The sequence below is a fragment of the Varroa destructor genome, unplaced genomic scaffold (assembly GCF_002443255.2).
Source record: "Varroa destructor unplaced genomic scaffold, Vdes_3.0 BEIS01000005.1, whole genome shotgun sequence".
Taxonomy (NCBI): domain Eukaryota; kingdom Metazoa; phylum Arthropoda; class Arachnida; order Mesostigmata; family Varroidae; genus Varroa; species Varroa destructor.
This window is the reverse complement of record NW_019211458.1, coordinates 174,986-197,765: the sequence shown is the minus strand read 5'-3', so window position 1 is coordinate 197,765 and position 22,780 is coordinate 174,986. Positions and strand designations below refer to the sequence as shown.

At 40.4% G+C, this 22,780-nt stretch overlaps 1 protein-coding gene and 1 long non-coding RNA gene across 16 annotated transcripts in view; one reads left to right on the top strand and one right to left on the bottom strand.

Annotated features, from left to right (window-relative positions):
• The window catches only part of LOC147755143 (uncharacterized), a 45,750-nt gene extending 29,424 nt beyond the window's left edge, over window positions 1-16,326 (top strand). For 2 of the 4 annotated variants that reach the window (XR_015329006.1, XR_015329007.1), the window contains one exon: window positions 2,839-2,976. This is a non-coding gene — a long non-coding RNA (uncharacterized LOC147755143). Of the gene's footprint in view, window positions 1-2,838; window positions 2,977-4,409; window positions 4,617-7,744; window positions 11,310-15,863 lie in introns of those variants that run through there. The other 2 variants (XR_015328999.1, XR_015328998.1) reach the window with 2 other exon arrangements.
• The window catches only part of Rab3-GEF (Rab3 GDP-GTP exchange factor), a 36,529-nt gene that overhangs the window by 2,861 nt on the left and 10,888 nt on the right, over window positions 1-22,780 (bottom strand). For 7 of the 12 annotated variants that reach the window (XM_022808934.2, XM_022808935.2, XM_086990860.1 and 4 more), the window contains 24 exons: window positions 21,379-21,519; window positions 20,952-21,021; window positions 20,290-20,521; window positions 19,459-19,892; window positions 18,554-18,701; window positions 18,210-18,371; window positions 17,295-17,457; window positions 16,617-16,783; window positions 15,843-16,161; window positions 15,412-15,651; window positions 14,546-14,983; window positions 13,626-13,798; window positions 13,314-13,503; window positions 12,730-12,865; window positions 12,082-12,379; window positions 11,549-11,720; window positions 10,778-10,974; window positions 7,124-7,234; window positions 5,723-5,973; window positions 5,465-5,597; window positions 4,743-4,934; window positions 1,820-2,164; window positions 621-693; window positions 123-335 (listed from right to left, as the gene is read on the bottom strand). In XM_022808934.2, coding sequence (XP_022664669.1) covers window positions 123-335; window positions 621-693; window positions 1,820-2,164; window positions 4,743-4,934; window positions 5,465-5,597; window positions 5,723-5,973; window positions 7,124-7,234; window positions 10,778-10,974; window positions 11,549-11,720; window positions 12,082-12,379; window positions 12,730-12,865; window positions 13,314-13,503; window positions 13,626-13,798; window positions 14,546-14,983; window positions 15,412-15,651; window positions 15,843-16,161; window positions 16,617-16,783; window positions 17,295-17,457; window positions 18,210-18,371; window positions 18,554-18,701; window positions 19,459-19,892; window positions 20,290-20,373 — 4,639 coding nt within the window. In that variant the 5' untranslated portion in view covers window positions 20,374-20,521; window positions 20,952-21,021; window positions 21,379-21,519. Of the gene's footprint in view, window positions 1-122; window positions 336-620; window positions 694-1,819; window positions 2,454-4,742; window positions 4,935-5,464; window positions 5,598-5,722; window positions 5,974-7,123; window positions 7,235-10,777; window positions 10,975-11,548; window positions 11,721-12,081; window positions 12,380-12,729; window positions 12,866-13,313; window positions 13,504-13,625; window positions 13,799-14,545; window positions 14,984-15,411; window positions 15,652-15,842; window positions 16,162-16,616; window positions 16,784-17,294; window positions 17,458-18,209; window positions 18,372-18,553; window positions 18,702-19,458; window positions 19,893-20,289; window positions 20,522-20,951; window positions 21,022-21,378; window positions 21,520-22,780 lie in introns of those variants that run through there. The other 5 variants (XM_086990859.1, XM_086990863.1, XM_086990858.1 and 2 more) reach the window with 3 other exon arrangements.

The window sequence follows — 22,780 nt, the reverse complement described above, 5'->3', positions numbered from 1 at the left end:
AGGAATTTATAGGAATGGGTTTGTGGAAGAATAGGGTGCTGCTTCTGTGCTAGTTCCGTTTCGGGTATTGTGACTGCCGCTAGTGGAGGCGGCCCTAGTTGTAATATCGGGTGCGGACTCACTCTGATCTCCAGAGCTGCCAATGCCAGGGGCACCGCCTGGAGGGGTAGGGGCACTTTGGTGTTGGATGTTTGTGTTGGTGTCGGGGGCATTCGGCGACGGCGTTTTTGCGGGTCCCGCAGCCAGATACGAGAACACACACAGCACAGCGTAGAAGATGTTGTACGCCATTTTAGATCGGTATTTACGTTCGGCAATCTTCTTTGTTTTTGGATCTGAAAAACAAATCAGGCGCAACATAGTGTAAACATTAGTAATTTGAGATTTACTAATTAATGCAAAATGGGCATACTATAGTCACGTGTAAGCCTCTCATAAAGCTTGGTATTACCAATAAGGAAGCGGAGACAACATTGTTTATGTATTACATTTGTTTCCAAACCGCATATAAAAACTAAGAGGTCAAATAGCAAGCGACATTGATTCTGACTTAAGCAGTAAACCGTCTGTTTGCGACATTAAGGATTGGAGACATTTGCGTGCATGGTTTAGATACTTACTGTATTCTTCAAGAACGAACTCTCCTTCAATTGTATGATAACATTTGTAGATGTTCTCCACGCGGACGAAGAACTAAGAGAGACGAACGCATAAAAAGCATATGTTTAGGTATGACTGCGTATAGAAATGATTCAGGAGCAAAAAAAAGCTATCAACGTCGTCATAGATTCACCGTGTGAAGCACAATGTTCTGTAAAACGATATTTTTCGAGCCACACGAGGAATTAACGTATTACAACTACTCAGATCTCTCTCTACAGATGGGAGCATCGACAGATGGCTCTGGGTCTAGTAAAGCAGTACGCGTATCCTAGTGTTAATGAAAGCCAACACAGCACTCTGTATATGGATTACTGCGCGTTCAAAAAAGTGTCCAATTTATATCCAATGAGGACCGTCTTAGCAAATAATTTGAAACAAACCCAGATCTTCGATCTGCTGCCTTGACTGATGACACAAGCGGTTGTTAATTCGAAAATTTTTTGCTGTAGACACACAACTTGCTGAGAGTCATTGAGCTGTGATAGCCCGACGTATTGGGTATGCCCAAACAGACCAAGCGAGAAAAACACATTAAATTCGATTACGATGTTAACGATTCTGGGTTGTTCCCACTCCTTTTGATTCTTGTTCCTAAATACTTTGGTAGCTCTATCATCAATAACAATTGCCGAATTAAATATAATTATTTTCTCTCTTTAAAGAAAAACGTCTTATACAGCATCATGACATACACCATTTTAAGAAAGCTGTTAATTATGTTTGCTTGCCTCTTACATTAAATACCCGCATGTCGACCTACTTCTATATAGCAAGGACATTGTGCTTAATCCTACGAGCAGCTGTTTTTTCGACGATCTAATTCCCCGTACCTTATAGACATCAATAAGTGCCTAGAATAACGTATGCATGTGATAAACAAAAAAAATCCTCATTCAGGTCTTACTTTCGAAACGTTACTTTTCGCGACTTTTGTATCAAAATTTTAACTTCCTTATTCAATTCTGCCAGAAGGAATTTTAAATACACAGGTTAGTCAATCAAGTTTGATTTAGTCAGTGGCTGCGTATGGTTCTAACTTTTTTTTTGGCAAACAGTCATCCTTGAAGTAGGCTCAAATTTGGAAAGCAAAAAAAAAAAAAACAGTCCTGTGCAGAATGAAGAACGAGAAACGTTCGAGAATGGCATAGTGATTCACCTTGGTGTTTTCGAAAAGGAGTCCCACACCATCCACGTAGACCTGAAGGATACCACCTTCGCCCGTCTGCATGTCTTCGATGGGGAACTCGCCTCCCAGGTCCGGCAACGGCTTGTGTAGCCCGTCGCGGCTGATGGCGTTGTCCATGGCACTCTTAATGCAATAGTAGAGTTTCTTGCACTTCGATGTGTAGTACTTGTGTAGCTGCATCTCGGCGCCCGACTGGCGCCATAGACAGAGTACGTTGTTCGTGGGGCAATACGTGATGTTAACGATGCGCTCGAAGAAATACCGCTCGACAATACTGCCATTGGCTGCTCGAACGATCAAGCCGTCCTCCCGAACCTGCATCGTAATTATGTCGATGCCACTAGTTGTGTTCGAGAACTTACGTCAATTATTTCCGCCCACTCCCTCCTTTTATCCCCTCCCCCACCACACAACGAAGATACTATAATTTGAAAAAAAAACTGAAAAAAGACTCAGCTTTGTAGGCCACAAAAGGGGCAACCAATGTATAATAGAAGCCAATTTCAAGCGAGGCCAAACCGATGCAGAATCGACACCCGACAGAAGTAATGAACGGAATACGAAGCGGGAAGATTCAAAGTTCTAAGGGAGCGTGACGCGTCCGCTGCCAAGGTTACCAGGATGAAGGGGAATAGGAAGCAGTCATTCATAAGGGAATAGATTAACAGGCGCAAAACGAATGTAGGCAAAGGGGTTTCAGTTAGACGTTATTAGGACCGTCGTGAAGAAAATAGTGCGAAGTAGGGTCGAATATTGTAGATAAAGGTAGGTGACAAATAGAATCAGTAGAAATGAAGACGGTTAGAGGACGCAGATAATAGATAAGTAATAGTATCACCGATTATTAATATTGATTCGTCAGGTTGTTACCGATATCGTTAATTCAAGCCCACGGCCAGAAAAAGGCGTGAAGATTTTTTCAATAAGTAAAGTCGGCCATTTGATAATTAGAATGAAATCAAGTCAAATTGGAAACGTTGGTGATTTAGGCACAAAAATGAGATGCAGGCAGAGCGGCGAAGCGACGAAGGCAAGGCAGCAGGACGCGATGCGGCAGATGGCGAAGTTCCCAATCCAGCCGAAAGAGACACGAAAATAAAAGGTACGAAGTAGCGGAGGATTATATATAGAGAGAGTGATTAATTGACAGGTAAAGCAAATGATGGGAAAACCAAAATACGGAGATAATAGAGCGAATAAATAAGTAGATAGCAGACGAAACGCAATATATAATAAACGAAATAATATAAATATACGGATCAGAAAAGAGAAAGAGAATAAAACGTGCTTGTTAGAATTAGCGCAAAGTCATTTATTAGCGACAATTAATAAACTATTTAATTTAATAATTCCTAGATAGTTATAGGGACAGGTGGGAATGTAAACCTTAAAAAGCAACATTTTTCTTGCAACTATTGAAAATAACCTTCATTAGAATTGCTTATATGGCCGAGTAATGTAACTTTTTCGCAAGTTAAAAGCTAGTAAAAAAGGAAAAGCCCTTGCGCAAAACGAATTCCGGATTTTATGGAGTACTTCAATAAAGCAGTTTCGGCGGCATAAGCATAGAAGCAAGGAAGTACTGTTTATATACTATACACCTGCACACAGCAAGTTGCACATAAAATAACCAGATATATAATATACACGACAGGTAGAAGTGGCAGCTAATCTGCTATTCTTATATTTTCCTACTTTTGAAACTGGCAACGGGTCCATTTGACCAAATCAAATAGGTTTTCATGCGATTGTGAAACACTGCATTATTTCGAAAGGAAACACTATACGAATTTCGAAAATATTGAACATCTGTTGAAGGAAATGTCGAGTACAAAGCCCCTTTTTTACACTATTTATACTAACAATCATAGAATTACGTTTTCTATCCGCTATCAAAGAAAAGCATCTCCTACCTACATTATATACGGCTAGTGTCGATCTATTCCTTTCGCCCCCTGAGCCCACGAACGGAACGACAGCGCACGAACCCCTTGGCGGGTAAGCAAAGCTTAGATGCTTACTTGAAGGTAGGCTTTGTAACAGGCTTCGAACGGCAAAAAGCTGCGAAAAAACTTCGCTGAAGACTAATGCGAGGGCGGAAATGAGCATATTGTCTTGAAGAACACTATTTTATAGAGAGAAAACGGTGTATTGTAGATGAAAAACTGACCTCATCTTAGACTATTTTCACTTTTTGAGGAAGATATTTATCGTCAGCAATCAGAAGCTACTCACAACTGAAACCTCTTTCATTCGGTGATGTTGCTGTTCAAATAGCTGAAGAGTACACATCATTTTCTAGCGCTATTACTGATATCAGCCGTGACCTATTGCTCTGAGCATATGGCTCATTGTTCATTTCTCCTCTTGGAGTTCTTTGTGGTATTAACGTTGATGCTATCTCATCTTTCCTACGATCTACGATACACTATCTGACTTAAAACTGGACTCAAGTTGATACTGTTTTGAAACTTATACAGCTGCGAGCGGGCTTCGCGAGGAAAAAGCCAGATATAGCTACACTTACATTTTTAATAAACTTTATTTTTAAATTTTTAAGAAACTGGATTTAAGAAGATCCACCTTTCGTAACAGTTGACACCTAGTAATCAAGTGTTCAATCAAGAATATCACCCGAACCATGATATGACACGCATGCTTGATGTAAACGACGATCGAATAAAACGAAAACTCTGATAAGGAACTTCGAAAAAAAAACTCAGTGATGGATACGGGACGGAGGTGTGCATATGAAAGCATTGTTTAGGTGAGGCAAACACGGCGCATATTTATCATATCTGGCTATTTTACATCATGAATTTTATTACTGTCATTATATCTGGCTGTGTATATTATATCCATGGCTACGTATATATCTGATGCTCGTGCGTACCTCCATGAACCGCGTAGTCTCGGCGGCATCGCTTCCAAAGCGAACGGTAAACGTCTGTCGTAGAACTTGCTGACTTGCTAACGGCTTCAAGTTTAGATCGTTGCCATCAAGGCTGTCCAGCTGGCCAAGGACGTCGTTCACTTCGGCGCTATAGGCCAGTGATATGTGGCACTTGCCTAACAAGCGTCGGATCTGTAGACGCAACATTGAAAGAAGCAAACAGACTTAAACAACCGATAATTAACTTAGAAGAGCCTAAAAGATGAAATCATTGAAGGTCAAAGTGTCCGCCAGATCAGATTACTATTTCATTGTCAGAAGGACGAAATCTGCAAGTTTTACGAGCTATTCGAGTGCCTAATGCATCGAGCTATCATTCGGTAGTATGAACAATAAGGAATTGTCATAAGCTCTGTCCCGTCCTATTTTTGACCGCATTTTCTCTAAATAAGTGTACTCTTCAGTACTATTCTATCTCTTTTAACAAAAACAATGAATACGTCCATACATTCATTAATCTTCGCAACTCTGTGAAAGCTCTTAGAGTGAAAAATTAAAATGATATCTCATCAATATTCTGAACATTTCAAAGTGGCCTAGGCCAAAAAAGTTCGGATATTTTTGAGTTTTCCTTAGTGAACTAATGCTTAACGGCAGTATTGAACGTTAAATTTGAAACATTCATTTATTTTGGCCAACGTCAGTGAAATTGTCAGCGCTACCTTTTGGCGAATTCGGTCCTTGTTGACACTCATCATCAGCATGAACGCAATTAGATTTTGCAAGACCACGGCCAACAACCTGTCTTCATCTTCCTGTAGTCTTTTTTGGTCTGAATTGTTCAAACCTGTATATCTGCAAATCGCATTAACAGTTATGAAGGGGGTTTGTGAAGGAACTTTTTGTCTGAACAGACTGCCATGCATATGTCTATATATATATATATCAACATACGTGATGCATCGTGCATGCACACCAACCTTTCCATCATTTCGCCGGGTTTCTGATCCATCCCGATAAGATCCCGTTCCTGAGTCACCGCGTCATAAAACACGTCTTCCCAGAACTCCATGTGATCCCAGAGAGAGCTTCTTTCTTTCAGGAGCTCCTGATAGACATAGACCCGTTCGGGTTGCTCAACACTTGACACGCGAGGAAGGGCTCGCGTCCCTGCAGTAACTGGACGTCCTGCACACCAGAATGATTCTTTTCGAAATCCACCTAACGACATCTGTCACGATGATCATAGTAAATCACATAGCACTTGTACTACCTCATTGTACTGCAGAAGCGTCACCTTTATCTAAAGAATGCAAATATAGGATTTACTAAACAAACCTAAGGCTTTGCGTTATAAGGGGAATCTTGTCGAGAAGTTTTATTTTGTATGAACTACATTTTTTTTAATGACATTTAAATGATATTTGTTAAACCTGACGTCTTTTTATGACGATTCATAGATGAGAAGAAATATCAAATTTTTCGATCATTTAAATATATATAGCATATGCTTATTGTGAGTCTTGGAACATTGCCCTTAGTGTAATTAGTAGTGTTTCTGTCAGGTTATTTTCATTCAGGTCTCACGTAGAGTTACATAATAATTGCTAAGATATAAAGTAACTGAATATTTCTGAGTGTTTGACTAATATCTAGAGAATTCTGAAGTTTCCGCTAAAGATAACAGAAATTTAATTTTTCTTTAGACATTTAAAACATTTAGTCCATCAGTTTAGATATATCCCTTTGCGATTTTAAGGTTATATTAGATGCATCTTTTTTCGAATAGATAAATGGACGCCAAATTATAATAATGTGCCAGAGGTTTGTCACGACATAGATTGCAGACCGGTCAGCTTCGTACGTTATAAAAGAAAGTTCCCGAGACAATCAACGAAAATCATGTTTCTATAGTTTACTATAGCATTCAGTAGTATTCATCGATTCACACATAAGTTGTTCCTGTAGCGGCAAAAAAGATACCACTTAGTATCTATGCATTGGTAAAAGGAACACGAAAAATGGCGGGCTAAATGTATGCTAAAGAAATCTGTCTGGCATGGACCATAATATTGAGGTCCTACTACTACTAGACCATACAATCGGAACGAGGAAAACAAAGAAATCGAGCAAAAGAAAACCAACGACGTTAAAACTAACCAAGAGAAATAGTGGAAGTATAAGTAGGTACGAATAGCAAAGGCGTTAGACATACGTTCTTTCTTGTATCTATATGAGCTCGCCACAACTTCTCGATACTCGATTTTGTAACGAAACTTGAGGTCGTGAGATGTCGCTACTTCACATTTTACTACTACACGCTACTTCACTAGTTGTCATTTATATTACATTATTGTGGTTGGCTGTTCAGCAGTACCCACCAGGTCAGCGTCACCATCGGAGATTGCTGACCTCGCGGCCGAACCCTTTCGCTCTTTGCGCTGTAGGAACATAGGATTTGTCGAAATAGAACCCGTTTCTGATACATCCGACTGAAACAAGACGCCAGAACATGTAATACATGTAGGTATAGCATGTGTACATGATACATAAGCGGCTCGGAGCTGTTATTATCGTATATCGTTTATGTTCGCCTATCTTTGTCTTCCTGTTTTCATCCTTTTCACATAGGAAGTTCATAGTTTTCATCCTTTTACATAACGGAATCCGTCAGGAAGACATAGAAACACAATAAAAAGGGACTAGTTTTAAAAGACGCCTACTTTCAACAGCATCAACTTGTTTCAATTTATGAACCTGAAAAGTTGACGGTATTAGCCAAAGGGTCCGTTTGGCACTATCTGATTCTCCCACCAAACTCTGTGCAATGTTATAATTCAATATATAATTGTTTACAGTTCGAAAAGACCTTAATATATATACTTGTTTGTGCTCTCCATAGTTCTCATCTTGCTTCTAATTCATAAACAATTCATATGGAAAAGGCTAGAGGAGTCTCAAATATTCCCTTTACCCCGAAAAACCTGTTATGTTGTCTTTAGGTTTTCTCTTTTAGGAAAATAAAGCCGCGAGCTGAACTGTTATGAACGTATCGTGATTTGCAAGGCCTGCCAATTAGGCTGCAATCCTTCATTAGGCTAGTTACTAACAATACTGAGATATATTCCAAAATTTATTTTAACTCTCACTTGATTTGGAACTAATGTATTTGCTACGAACGATACGTCGATGGAAGCCTTTTATTCTCTGTACAGCTTTATATCATCAACTTCTCGCTTTTAGCTCCTACGTGGTATTGATGTCAGCTATCCATAGCCATTTGCTGAATGTTTCTCCAATCAGCACAGGCTGAGACTCAATTTACAAAAAGGCCATAGATTTGAACTAAAGGCTTAGTTCGAAACAAACATGAATCGATAAAGTAAACAATTGCAGGTCATGCTTTACAGTAAATTTTATTGGTGTATCCAAATTGTGTAACTGTAAAAAATCAAGTGAAAGTGTATATTATTATATAATAAGTTATTATATGGTCTGTTGAGTAGTATCTATTTTAAAATAAACGGTTCTATCTACTAAATTTGATAAATGATAATTTATTAACTCACGTCATGCGTTGCTCTCTTTATTTTGAGAAATTAGGGGGGGTTCCTGTTCATGTTTTTACATATACTTATGCCATGCGTCCTCTTTCCAATACACTACGCAAGGGTTGTCAACGGGTCTACCGGATCGAACGAGGAAAGTGACAGGCAAAAATCGATCTTTTGCTCGAGGCGGTCCAACGTTCACATAGAAACGGCTGCGACGGTCTGGGTCTCGTTCTTGTTTTATAAAATGAGGCATCCTTATTGCTTATTTTTAGTAGATGTACGTTTCCAGGAGCATTGTACTCAGAGAGCCACTGTAGTAGGCAGCGAGCAGACAAGCCAGATTAGGTATTGGCAACGATCCAGTGGCTCAAGTTTAACAAGGCGTCCGATCCAGATTGAATTAGGCCTAAACACTTCAAAAAAGCAGTACTGCTGAAATGCTTTGTTCAACACCTGTCTACATTATAGCAGAATACTGGACCGTTGTTTGAAAGTCAAGGCGATCTTACCGAGGAAAGCTCTGATAAAAAAAATTGTTACAAAGTGATTTCCACCATACTTTCCTAGAAACTCGAGGCATTATCCCAGATAAAAAAAAAAACATGGCTTCCATAGAGGGAAGTCAACACCGATTACCTGCCCAGCTAAGATGCCTCATAAGCAGAAAAAGAAGCAGACGATTCATCTATACGGTGAGAACGACATTCAAGGCGACCGGATTTTGCTCCAGCTCTTCGGGGCACGACTCCTCCAATTCATTGTTTCGATTCTGCAAGAGAATCTTATTTCGATATAAGGCGGCTTGGCGGAACTGGACCCCTTATGGTAGATAACAGGAATGGCGACAGCCCCAACCCCCTACTCATCCCAGTCCATTTGGACTATTCTCCGAGCAACATAATCGAGAAGCTCAAGCCCGTAAGAGCGGATATTTGCTGTATGCCGATGACCTCGCGATCGGTAGATAAGTCACTCTGATGTTCTACAAAGATTGACGCACCTTCGGCAATACGTAACGAATGCCGGTTTAGGAATAACTTTGGACAAAACAGGAAGTCATCAAGTTTCGAAAAGTGGGTCTACTGAGAGCAAACGACATTCTTCTGTTACACATTTTGCCTCAAATTGCGTGAAACATTTTTACTATTTAGAGCTAATTTTATTTTGCTTCGGAACTTGCTGCTCCGAGCATGCGTCGCAACGTCAGAAAAACATTAATAGAGAGCCCTATATAAAAGCCGTCGTTATGCCCCTGAATACGAAAATACGCCTTTTCAATATCAAGCTCGCGCCAATGGGCACATATAATATTAAATTGACCTGGGAGAATCAGTTGTCTAGGCTAGACCGGATGAAGCCTGCATTTTTAGGTGAAAATTTACAATGCCAGTTTAGCTTAACAAAGCGCGCTTGTACCTGGAATACATTCGACCGAGTCGACCGGAGGAACAGAGGTCAACTCCTGGTTCTTTGCCACTGATGCTATAGTGGATGGAACAGGAAAGGAACGACTTAAAACGAACCGATGTGTGATAGCTTGCTATGCAGTGCGTAAGTTGTCCCATGTTGTATATACTAATGAATCTTGCCACGAAAAGGGGTACATTTGTGCCGATGAGTAGGCATCTCTGGGGGATATCACGCAGCTCGTATCCGAAGACTTGTTCCTTCAATGACGCGACGCATAGAAAAATACAATTCTCTCGCTCTGCGTTATGTATTTTACCTTATTTGTTTATTCTGTTAGCAAGATTTCTATTCTGTTTTAAAAACGCCTTCATATTGTCTTCATAATATGAAGATGGATAAATGTACATGTACTTTTGTGTATTCATTGCAAATTTCTAGTAAGATTTGAACAGCTAAAAGAAAGGCTTTTTTGTGTTGTTTGTTTTTGGAAAAAGCGCGTACAGGAAGGCTAACGTTTTGGTGCATACGGGGATGTGTGGGCCCACTCAGCTTAGGGGTTAGGTAAATGCTCCTGGAATATATACATTTAGATAAGCATCTTTTGTGATTTGCCCCTAACCGCGGGAATGCCAAACACAATAGTCCTTGGACAGCCAATAAGAATCACACCTCGCACATATGTAACTTAAAAAAAGACATCGTATTGACTAACCAGCTTAAAAATACGAATTCACTTATGTTCTACCCCAATACGGAGACAGATGAGTTGAAGGCCCAGCCATGCAAAGCGCGCAGAAGATACTACTAAGTTATAAAGAGGTTCAGCCAAAGTGAAAAGTGCGATTGAAAAAAAAGTCCGCATGGGTTTCGATTAGTGTGAAGTTTAGGAACGCCCTACTATGAGATTAGCATCCGTAGAAATTCAATATTATAACATGTCGAAATAGCCGCGCACATACAGCCTAACATAGAGTTTTATGAAACCAATTAAGAAGTTAATAACACAATTATTTTTATCGATAGCTATATGTTATAGGTCCTGCAGTGTCCTGACGCCATATCGCGACGCACCTGGTTATTGTTAGATATTTTGTTCATCATTCGTCGCATGCTGGAAAGTCCACTTTTGAACATCTCCGACGTCGACGAATCACTGATAGCATCTACTCGAAAAAGCACGTTTCCCCCACGCGAAAACAGACCTCTTCCCATACCGCCCAGGTCTAACGATGGTCGTCCGCTGCTTCGTCCAAGAGTCTCTTGTCCCCCTACAACAATGAGAAAAAATACATAACTCTGTAAATTCTGCATCATATCATAGTAGATTATACACCCACCAATCAATACTTTGAAACAGTGCGCATTTACTCGACCTAGTGGATATCACTATAAGGAACTACGTAGAGTCTAAGTAGCAAGCATTGCAAAATGTATGCAGGACATTTTGCCCGCACTAGATGGATGAGAAACAGGCTAAAGAGGTAACCGACGCGATGGATCTCTGCCCGTGCCAACCCTTCATTATATTCGAATTCTACTTCCTCATGAGCCCTATATATTGTCATTCGGTCTCCAGTTCTTCAAACCACGCCTCGATAATTGAGTACGTATTCTGAATTTGTGTTGTCTTGTGCTTCAAAAAACTAATGAGACGAATCGGAGATTGAAACAAGTAATCGGGAGCGACCATTTCTATTTGCGGACAACGAGGATTTTAGTAATTTGTGCTCTGTTGTCCGGCTGATAGAAAACAATAATGATAATTTTAGCATTATTAATAGGCTGTTAAACTGTAGGTCATGACCACAGACCTAAAATATCTTGTATTCGTTACCAACTTACCTTGGCCCGTAGCAGAGGGATAGATGGTATCCGTGGATATCGCGGACTGCGCGCTCAACTGCGAGAGACTCTGATTGCTTGTCGATCCTAAAATGTTATGGCTCAAACTACCTCTACTGCTCCGGCTTCCTCCTAATGTGTCATGATAATGCGTGTGGGCAATCTCAAGTACCTGAGAATTACAAAGAAATTTCTCTCTAGAGCGAAGTAGATGTCTGCGCTGTGCGCCGAAGTTCGTAATTAACTCTAATCTATTATAATTTAACTCAGTTTTTAGTAAACAAGCGATACTGTGAAAAACACGATTCAGCAAATTGGCAATGTATGGAGGAAGTAACTCGGCCAGGTGATAGCTCTTCGTCAAACGAATTCTAGCGCTTTCCTTTCTTCTTCCTTCTAGCGCTAGCCATTCCTACACTTTTTACATACAAAACAAGCTGTAAACAAGACTGGGTGGTGAAAAGCTAGCAACGTCTAGAAGTTGTTGGAGATTGAAGGGCTTGTTCTTTCGTTAATCTGTTGTACACACTGACCTGCATGGCACTTGCGATGCCTACGGTGCCGCATCTCTGGTAGTCATTTTCAAGACCTTCTACTATATACGCAAGCATCTTTACTGTGCCTTTAAAGACATCTTTGGAGATACGCACGTCCTCGATGTAGTCATCAGGGCCCACCTTGTGCTCGAACGCCTTGTTCAGTTTCGATAGCACGAAGTTCCGATGACCTTCACTAGCCATCAGCTGCTTAATGCGTCCTTGTTGCAAGAACTTCAGACCCTTGCCTTCCGCTACGCCCGTGACGACTTCCAACAAGAATTTTTGTTGTTCACTATTCTCGATCAACCAGGTAATAACAAGCCGTTACCCCGTATCCACGTTAGATAAATCGACAGTATCGTATCTATGTAGCAGGCAATGTGTTCTAAATTATTGTCAGCTTTTATGCTTGCGCATTTCTATGAATAATCTTGAGTTAAGCAGTTGAGCTGTCCTGCGTATGGGGGGAAAATATGATAAATTTCTAAGTAAGCCTTAATATTACCATCCGGCAGTATTTAAGGAATCACCATATCAATCTCAAGCTACAGGGCTTAATTTTACAAGTTCAGTCCTAACGATGCTTTGCAAGCCCTGTGCTGCTCCCTTTCCAAGCCTGGAATACACGTTATGATCACATACCTCGCCTCAAGCGAACTGCGGCTGGCGCGATTTCCACCGCTTGACCTACGGTCTCCACCCTGATGGTGATGTGAAAATTTGCTAAATTGGGCTTTTGCCATAGGTCCTAGTGGTTCTGATTTCTCCTTAGTTTTGCCTTAAAGAACGAGTATAAAACAGCGATAAGTTTAAATTTACTTCGGTCTGAAGGAATAAAGAAAAGCACGATTTCTTGACGTCGTACAAAATTGGACCAATACATTTCAACATCAATCATTGTGTTCATAATGCCATTAAGATATCTATAACTCAAATATATGTGCTATTCACAATATAGAATGATCCGATTAAAGAGTAGGCAAATTTGAGGTCGGCAAGCTTTAATTTTGTAGATTATCGATAAAAACGTTTCACATTAATATTTTTCGTATTATCTTTGTACAGTATTGACGTCCTTGCCACTTGGAAACTCAAGCACGTATACAAATTCTAATAGTAAAGTTGTAACCCCCAGTAAGCACGGGTAGACCCAAGACAAATAGATCTAAAAGGATGCTATCATAGTAAAAATAGGACCTTATGAAAAAAGACAGGTTAACACGTACCGATGAGGCCGGAAATGACACTCTTTGTTTGATCGGCGATTTCCTTCGTTTGATCCGCGACCCGGTCGAGTCCACTTTCATTTAGTATCCCCTTCGCTTCTGCCATTCGGTCGCCACTGAGTGCTTGTGCAAACTTTTTTTTACTGGCACTTGCTGCTGTCTTAGCAAATTCTTCAGCAGCTCTGTTCGCCTGCAAATGACCCGGGCAAAGAATCCGGGACAAGTTGAGTATTTGTATGAAATTTGATTGCTTCGAGGAATTCAGTACATAAAAATTATTTATAAACAAAATTTACATAGGAAAAATGCTACCTTGCCAAATCCTTCCTTCGCCTTGATCATTTTTTCAATGAGATGGGCATTTTTGCTCTGCGCGTTCTGTCCGAGCGACCCAGCCCGGTATAACACTCCGCTTAATTTCTTGGCGATTTTTTCAGCGGCTTGTTCCATGTCCTGACTGAACTCATTCTCGTCTCCTGATTCATCTGCACAAACAGGAATGTAGGAACTTATTTTTCTAGTAGAATGTAAATTGACATTTTTAGTTAAAGGACCGTGCGTACTTTTTGGTTTCATTGGTGGAAGCAGCCGCACCATCACTATGTATTAATAATTTTTGCAGCGGAATTAAGAAATCTAAGTTCAACCAAAAAGGCGATCTTAGTTACGCCATCGCGATTTAAACGGAGAAGCCGTTAGCGGTCAACAATTTTACCTTGACAGTCACCATACCTTTTGCGAGCGTTATAAAGCAATAATGTTTGTCATATGTCAGCTTGCGGCATCTTCTACAAGATGCAATTACCTTTAAATTGGCAATTTTATGCTGTGCATATAAGTTATCTGTTCAAGACACAATATTGTTTCGGCAAACACAACGATGTAGTTATATAGTAGAGTGTCTTGCGACCTGTAACGGACGCTAGGCAATGCTCGAAAATTAAGTTCTACCGCGATCAATAGAAATATTTCCCCGAGGATAATGATCTACTTCCACTACGTGAGTAAAAGGTTTGTTTCTACACGTAAACCATATTTGAAGAATAAATGTGGTTAATGTCCGAGCTGAGTGCATCAGTGCCTCCTATTGGTATAACTTTAGTTGTCCTTTGCGTCTTTACAAGTACGTAAGTTATAGCTTTATCAAATATATAGTTATTATCCAACTGGGACAACGGGCAAGAAATGGCCCTTCAATAAACTCACAACATTCTCTAATGATGTGTACTAACCGCTCCTCACTCCATCATCAGAATCCTCGTCATAACTACTGCTACTGCCATGTTGTTCTCCTGATGCCTGTGTTGATCGATCGCCACCTCTGCCCCGACGACCTACTGGCCTTTGTTTGGCTCGTATCTTCCCACGTTCAAGCCCGCTACCAACTCTGGCCGCATCGTCAGATTTATTGTTTTTCTGCACAGCTGCCTGTTGCGTTCCTATCTTTTGATTATTGTTGATTTGTTGCGTTTGCTGATCCTCATTGTTGTTGTCAGAGAGTGAACTGTCGCTAAATGAATCGCGGCGTTCCCTGGCTGTGTGTTGCGACGAAGGCGTGCCAGGCACAACGAGCTGGGTTGGAGGCTGGTAAATCAGTGAATGATCAAAGAAAACTGGAAAGGCACCCGTTGGATTCTGCCGCTCTTCGATTTGCTTTTCCGCCATTGAATCTATTGCATAGGACGACGAAAAATAGATATAAAAGAAATCCTTTATTCGTGCAGGTGTTCTAGTAGGTGTCATTAGTGGCCCTTGGGCCAGTGGCTTTATCTCTCTGTTCCTTCAAGCCAGAGGCTTAGTCGTCCGAAAGAAAAATATCTACACGTATAGTTTGATTAGTAGAACTGAGCATTAGTATACAAGTAGAAAAAGGAGCCGAGGTTCTGACTGCTTTTGCAGTTACTTTTCGTCGGATTATCTTTTCCGACCTAACCTAAAAGGCTTCGACACTTGGCAGATACATACTGTATGTAACAAAACAAATACGCGCGTTTCACTTAGCGCTATGCTTCTGCACAAAGTATGCATCGGTGAAATAACACATCGTTATGTTCAGTCTATTTCACACACACATACTTGGGTACAATAGCACACTAACCTGTTCGAACAAACATAGGTTGTTGGGTTTGCTCCCCATTAAGTTCGACTGCATCCTCGTCATCATCTGAGGAAAAGGGTTCGCTTTCACACCCACTTTCAGCGTCCTGTTTTCGGCTTCGTTCCTGGATGTCTCTGAGCAGCGCCTCGAGCTTTTCGCTCCAAACAGCCACTTGGATAGCTTCCAACTCATCGCTGTACCATTTTGGTTTATCGCCAATCGTCATAGCATCGGATATGCCTGGAAGCATGCCAGTAAAAAAAAAAAATTGCACAATTAGTTTTTGACAAGACGCTGACTTTCTGATAGCAATGGATCAGTTGGGTCATATATGAGTTCCTGTTCCGACCGTAATCAGTTCGCAGAAGCTTATACGAATAATATTATACGCAGCTTTTGAGTTAGGTTTCTACAATAGAAATTTATCATACCTGTATTGATTCTTTCGAAAGCCACATTTGAAGGTTTGAGCGCCCACTCGATGAAGTACTCGACGGCCTGCGTTCGAACGAGCTTGCGCAGGAACGGCGGTGGTTCGCCATCACGTGCGCGTGACATCAGGAAACTGTTTACTTGGAATGCTACGACGGGCCGCGGGTAGAGGCGTAACGTCCGTGTGTGCTCAAGGACATTTTGAAGCACGCCTGGCGAGTTGAAGAATTTGACCAACGAAACCCGGATGGCAACATCAACGGTATCTGCGTCAAGGACCACCGGACTGGAGCTTTGAACCTTCATGGAGCCCAATAACTGGAACAAATATTCAGCATTTCTTATCATTGCATTAAATAACGATAAACCTCTCGTAGCACATTAGGATAAGCAACAAACAGTATATTCTTCGATGTGAACTTCCAAATAAATTTCTGATCCTAAGTTCGATGAGCCACCTTTAAACGTAACTCATTCACATAATTGGTCTTTTCATCATTTGAATTTTGAGAAAGCGAACCGACTAGGAGCATATACGGTATGCACAGAATAAAACAGAGCGGTAAGTGTTCCGGCGGCTTATCCAATGCACAAGCGTCCTATCTTAACCTATGCGCACCCATAGGCCTGAAGAGAACTGCGCGTCTGAACACGGTCGCTTTACAAATTAGATGTACTTGAATAGCACCAAGGTCAATGAATGGTTTTTGTTCCGAAGGAAAGGATCGACCAGATCGTAATATGCTCCACGTTGATAATCATATTCGAGTTACCTGACTGAAATACTCGCTAAGCAACGCTCCCTCAGGATACGGCAGGGGCGGTATTGGTTCGCATCCAGACGGTCGGGTAATTGTACAAGTATCCAAATCCACCAGCCAAACATCGTTTGGCAATAGAAGCTGTTTCGATTTCGACGCAAAGAACGACGCCGGGACCCCTGTGGTAACGCAACAAATGCAATTTTTTTTTTATAAAAAGCTTATATAGTGTGCGTATACATTATCACATCGGCATATCTATACATACATACATACATACGAGAAAAATGTACGTATGTAAAAAAAAAGATGCCACATAGACTCAGGTATAGGTAAGTGCGCTCTGTTAAGACAAAAATCGAAAGATAACAGCCACTCGATCCACACCTATCCGCGGAACCTGGTGCTACGTACTCTAGCTAAAGATGATATTTGTTAACGCGGATTTCGCTAACCGGATTAACAGGTTGCTTTTCATGTCGCTTCCGAGCCTGAACTTTTTCATAGTTACTACAAAAATAGTGCAGTGTACGTAGATGCGAGCAATTATGAGATTTATCCACTAATACCGAAAACGTGTAGGTATCTGGCTGCATAATTGTCAAACTACAACCTATAGCAGAATGGCAAACAGGCTCAATGGGTTACCCATCAGCCATATTGTTAGTTTACTTACAAAGGTAGACATACCTATGATATAAGGTGTAGGTGCTAATAGCAGTTGTTCGGCTGCATCAATGATGGTCGGCAGCAGCGGAATCACTGGAAACATATATTCCAGTGGATATAGTAATGCCACAAGAGACATTATTGAAATTGACAGTGCGTTATAATTGTGAGACTGTATCACCACCTATAGGGGACAAAAAGTAAGAGTCAAAAAGGAATGAGTATGATTGATTAAAGCGGTTAAAATCGGCCAGGTACCGAGATATTCGACAATAAACAAACGTTTTATAAAAACATCCCACTATGTAACCGAGACAATAACAATGAATGAGTTGCGGATGCTTGGTTCTCCGTGGTAAGCTCCTCTAGGCTGGTCGCAATCTCGACGTATATAAAGCTGCCTTTTTTTGCACAGATAAAGGTCTGCAACACCAGAGCATCCTAAGAAGGTAGACAAACTCGTCGAAGTTTTCAGACGGTTCTGCGAAACAATTATTTCTGAAGATGTGATTTTATCGTGAAGATTCGTTATCACGGCGTCATGAGTGGCTGTCAACTTCAAAACAGGACAGTGCTTCGATAAAACAGGTCTATTTAGGGATAATGCAATTCTCATTTTTTTTACTAGCTACTCCATCATTTTCCTTTTTCGACGATGTCTTTAATCTTACCTCAGGAAGAACTTCAACATTGTGCCAAAACGGCCTATTTCCGATACGAGACAAACAAACCTATAATTCATATATGCTCCTAAGTATACCAGACGAATAGCTTGTCGCTGCGTCACCACAAAGCAAGGAAGATATGATGAGATTTACCGCAGGTTGTAACGATAAACAATATAGCTCTATCTAGTTTCACTGAACAAAAACTCGGATGCAAAAAGCGCGTATAGGTTTAAAGGGAACCATTTAAGGCGTAGTGGAAAATGACTACCTTGTTTTCAAGCAGTATACATTTGAGTACTTCAATGCAGTTGTCGACTCCCAATAGCTCCAGCGGCAAGTGAACGGGAAAATCAAGCAAAGAGAAACGTTTATGATCTGGGAGCGCAAATACAACTGGCTGTTCGCGTCGGGTTAGAGAAAGTAGCTCCACCTGGAAGGGACGTTAGAATGATACGTAGAAAATTAGCTTCGACAGACATAAATGTATCTCGCAAGAAAATATTTACTCGTTTTATTTATAACTATGTGCTATTATTATTATTATAATAATATGTATAATAAATAATAGCAAGTAACTCTGTGAAGGTACGTGACTGGAAGGGCGTTCCTTACCTCGATTTTGGTCCTCTCAGGCACGGGCACAGGTAACGAAAGAAGTCGTAGGATCCACTTCTCGATCTCCTGAATCACCTCCAGGAGGGCGGGACAAAGGGTTGCCGTAGCCACATCGGGTGAAACGAACACTTCCCATAGTGGATCCCTGTAAATCGTTGTGTTGTTGAAAAGATCTCCTTAAACGATGGCCTACGTTCTTACACATGATCCATGCACAATGGAATCATGTAAAATTCTCATCTATCGGCATTGCGGACAGAGGAACTTATTAATTTATAATTGATGATAAACGAACTTGACTACAATGATTTATATCAAAACGATCTGACCATATCGTTCTCATGTACCTTCCCGTAGACCTTTAAACAATCGTTAGCCAATATAAAACCCGCTTTATGATAAAGAAAAATATAGTTGCTTAAAGTTTTTATCATGCATTTATTTTTAAAAATAACGATAACAATAGGATTAAATATCAACATTGTACGTAAGGGAACGTAAAGATTTTTCCAAAAATTACCACAAAGTGCATTGCACAAGATTAGGACTAAAAAGCCTTCCCATGTCTATAAATCAACGCTTCGTCCACTTTCACCGTTGAATGGAACAACGAGTACGCCGCTCAATGAAAGTTACCGCTGTACTAATCGATACGATTTGAGCCCCGGAAAAGGCCTCACGATAGGTCACATCAACAGATATAATTTGTTGAAACTATCGACCAAGATAATCATTCATTCATTCATCATAAGATCATGAGAACAATTTTGCTCTGCAGTTCACAGTTCACTAAGACCTTCTACCGGTTGCTGTTATAACCATATTAAAGTAAATGTATCATATCTAAGTGTTCATACGTTGAATAGGTTAAACCGGAAACGGCGTTCGAATTTTCAACCTACTTGTTACAAAGCTGTTGGCAGGTGCATTTTACACCGGCTTCACTGAATGTATCAAGGATTTTTTTGAGCTCAACGAGACACTCGCGAAAGGTCGAAAAAAACGGATGATGCGATATGACGCAGAAAGACGTCAGGCTGAATTGAGGGGCTCGATGGGTCAACGCTGGCGCGCCTGATGCGCCACAAACTGACCCCGACGGAGCGGGGGCGTGCGATAGCCGCCGTTGTAAGTTCACACAGACTCCATAACGAACCCGAGACGAGTCTTTCTCAGTGAGCGAGAACACAAATGGCTCAAAATCGCGTGCTCCCAGCTGTTTAGCTCCGCGTAGCTGGCAGCCTTCCGGTTGACAGAAGTAGCAGACATCGTGCGGCAACGCGAAATCCTGGTGGTCGGTTATGGGATAACGGCGAAGTAACTTGGGCAGTTGAACCTGAATAAAATGTACACAGCCAGATAGCATGAGATAATTTAAAAGGAACAATAATAAAATTAATTGTTTTAATTTTTATAATACTGATCGGTATCCGCTTCAAGGATCATAAGTAGGACCCATTATTCTTATCTCAACCTCCTAAGAATAAAATAAGCTATTCGTAATTTATCATCAGTTGTCATTTGTATATAACAGTACCCCTTCGATAACACCCCCTCGATAATGGAACCCCACATGCAAAAGTAGGTAAACCAGTTTAGGCTTGGGAACACGATGGAGGCTAGTGAGGTCATATGCCCATTTAGGACAAACGTAACGCTTGTAGAAGCTAATATATTAACTGTTTAGCGCACAATGAGCTCAGCCATTAACAAATAATTGCAATACTTCCAACCTTCTTGTGATGGTTGGAGCTGGCGCCAACAACAACGAGGTAGTCGACCAGACGTGGACAGAAGTACTTTCCCACGATATCCATTGGCACCTTTTACTAGGGTCGCGTGCGCAGTTTGAGCAGACTCTGCTAGGAGTCTGCTCTGATATTCTGAAATTTCTGAAGGTTCAGGTATATCGATAGGGCGGCTTCGCGTTTCAGCTGCAGGAAGCTGTACTGGCGTCTGCCGGTCCTATGGGTAATAACACGAATTTTTATTAGGTTGTGGTCATTATTGTTCTCACAAAAGCTATGACATGCCAGATATGCTACGAGGCGAGAGCATGCCCTTCCGGAAATTTGTGCTCGCGATTTTGCAAAAATCACTGAGTAAAATACCCGTGATGTAAGGCTCGATACAATAAGCTAAATAATGAATATAAATTAAACGACCAGACGATTTTAAATAGAAAAGAAATATTAATCATTGAAAAAGGAGTACAAAAAAGATAAAAAGCTCATAACGCGCTGCAGACATTTAATTTCACAAGTAGTAAATAACCGTTGTAAATATACCTTATATGTTTAGGACTTGCATGTAGCATATACGCAAACGTATAAAAGTATTCAGAATCACTTGCTACAAAAATTCAACTGTTAATAAGGCGCGCTGTAAGGCTTACCGGAACGAGCCATGGGTGTGCGCATCGAGCCCGTGGTTGCCTGCAGAACGTCACTGTTATTTCCAAGTTACTGCAAAAGAAATTCGTTGAGCGTTCAAATACGGTAGGCATATAAAATGGACAAAAACAAGAAATAGACAATAACCACATTTTTTGCGTCGCGTCAGCCCGTTATGCCATTCGATACTTGGAGTGATTAGTAAGAAATACGTAAAAAGGACTCAAAAACGATGAGGCCCCTCAAAATCTAAGTACAGGTTTTGTACAGAGACAATTTGCCTCACGGCAAGAGACTGCATTTTATTTCACAAAATATCTGAATTGTCATCAACTAAGATCAATTAATGATATAGGACCTAATTGCTACGCGACCTCAGACCCCCGTTTATGTAAGTTTTAGTGGTCTCATAAGCTTTTTTCATTATACCGTTAGAGGACGCGGCGCCACGGGTTCGTTCGAAAAGCTGAGGTATTTTTGACACTATTGTTACAGGCACGAACAGTCTTCAGGCATCCGGTGAGGCGACAATACGTTTGCAGTAGTTGATGCATCGTACTTATCCTATAACTAATACGAAAAATGTATTATTTCATCACAATCGAGTATACCATAACGAAGTAGCTTAATATTAATACGAATATATAATATTTTTTTTAAATATCTGCCTAAACCCCGCTGACATTTTTAGTTCCCAAAAAATGTTACCTTCAAATAACCAAAGTTGGACGACGCTTTGACTCCGGTTATTTAGTAAAAAAAAAACTATCCACATTGTAAGAAATAACAAATACTTTAATCAGTACGCAAAAACTTTATTGTAAAAAACCTTCACAGTACACATAAAAATCAGGCGTAAACTTAGGCGTAAGTCTGATTTAACTTATTACATTAAGCCCGGGTAACTTGAACCACTCCTGCTATTGCACTGAAAGAAAATTTGCCGCCTGCTGTTGACCTCTTCAGGTATCAGTATAAAACAGTCAGATTAAAAGTAAAGTCAACCATAAGTAAGGGCAAAACTAATGATACAAGATAAAGAAGCCAATCGTATGGTGCATATTTGGCCACTTTTTTTTTTTTTTTGTAAAATTAGTTTGATAAAGTTAATAAGTGTTATAGTTTTACATATACCAAACCTGAGTATTAATATGTGTGTACTTTGAGGCCAGTCAGCTTTCATAACGACTCTTATTCAGTATTTACGTCCGCGAAACTCATGTTCCGGTTTTCTCTCCGAAAGTTTGAAATTTCCTTCTCTATATTTTTTAACCAACTGCTCAAACTATTTCTAGCAGTAAAGTCTTGATTAAATAAATAAGAAGTTTATATGGCCAGCTGTCTCTGCCACTGTGGTTCCTGATACGGAACTGATATTCGTGATCTGCTCAAGCTTTTGATTTTCTCTGATTCATTGCAATAAAAACCTCACTGAAGATATACGAGTGACCAATTTCAGCTTTCAATAAGTCCAAGTTTATTTTGAATGGAAAAAAAACTATGTATGGCACTACTATAAAGTAAACCTAAAAGGTGAGATTAATGTTTGACACATTTCATACAGAGCGGTATACAGTTCGGCATAAGCAGCGATGAACCAGGTGGCCCACCTTGCCTGGTCTACTGATTCTTTTTGTAATTATTCCTTTAAAACTCTTAATTTTTTAATCGAATAAATGGAAATTATGAAAAGAAAAAGTAGATTTTGGCTTGGCTGCATCTAAATTTACCACTGGATCAATCCACAGGTAATCTAGGCTTTGCATATAAATATGTATATACAGATCTCTTTAGACTATAAAAATTCGGCAAATAGCCGAAGAAGAAGCCT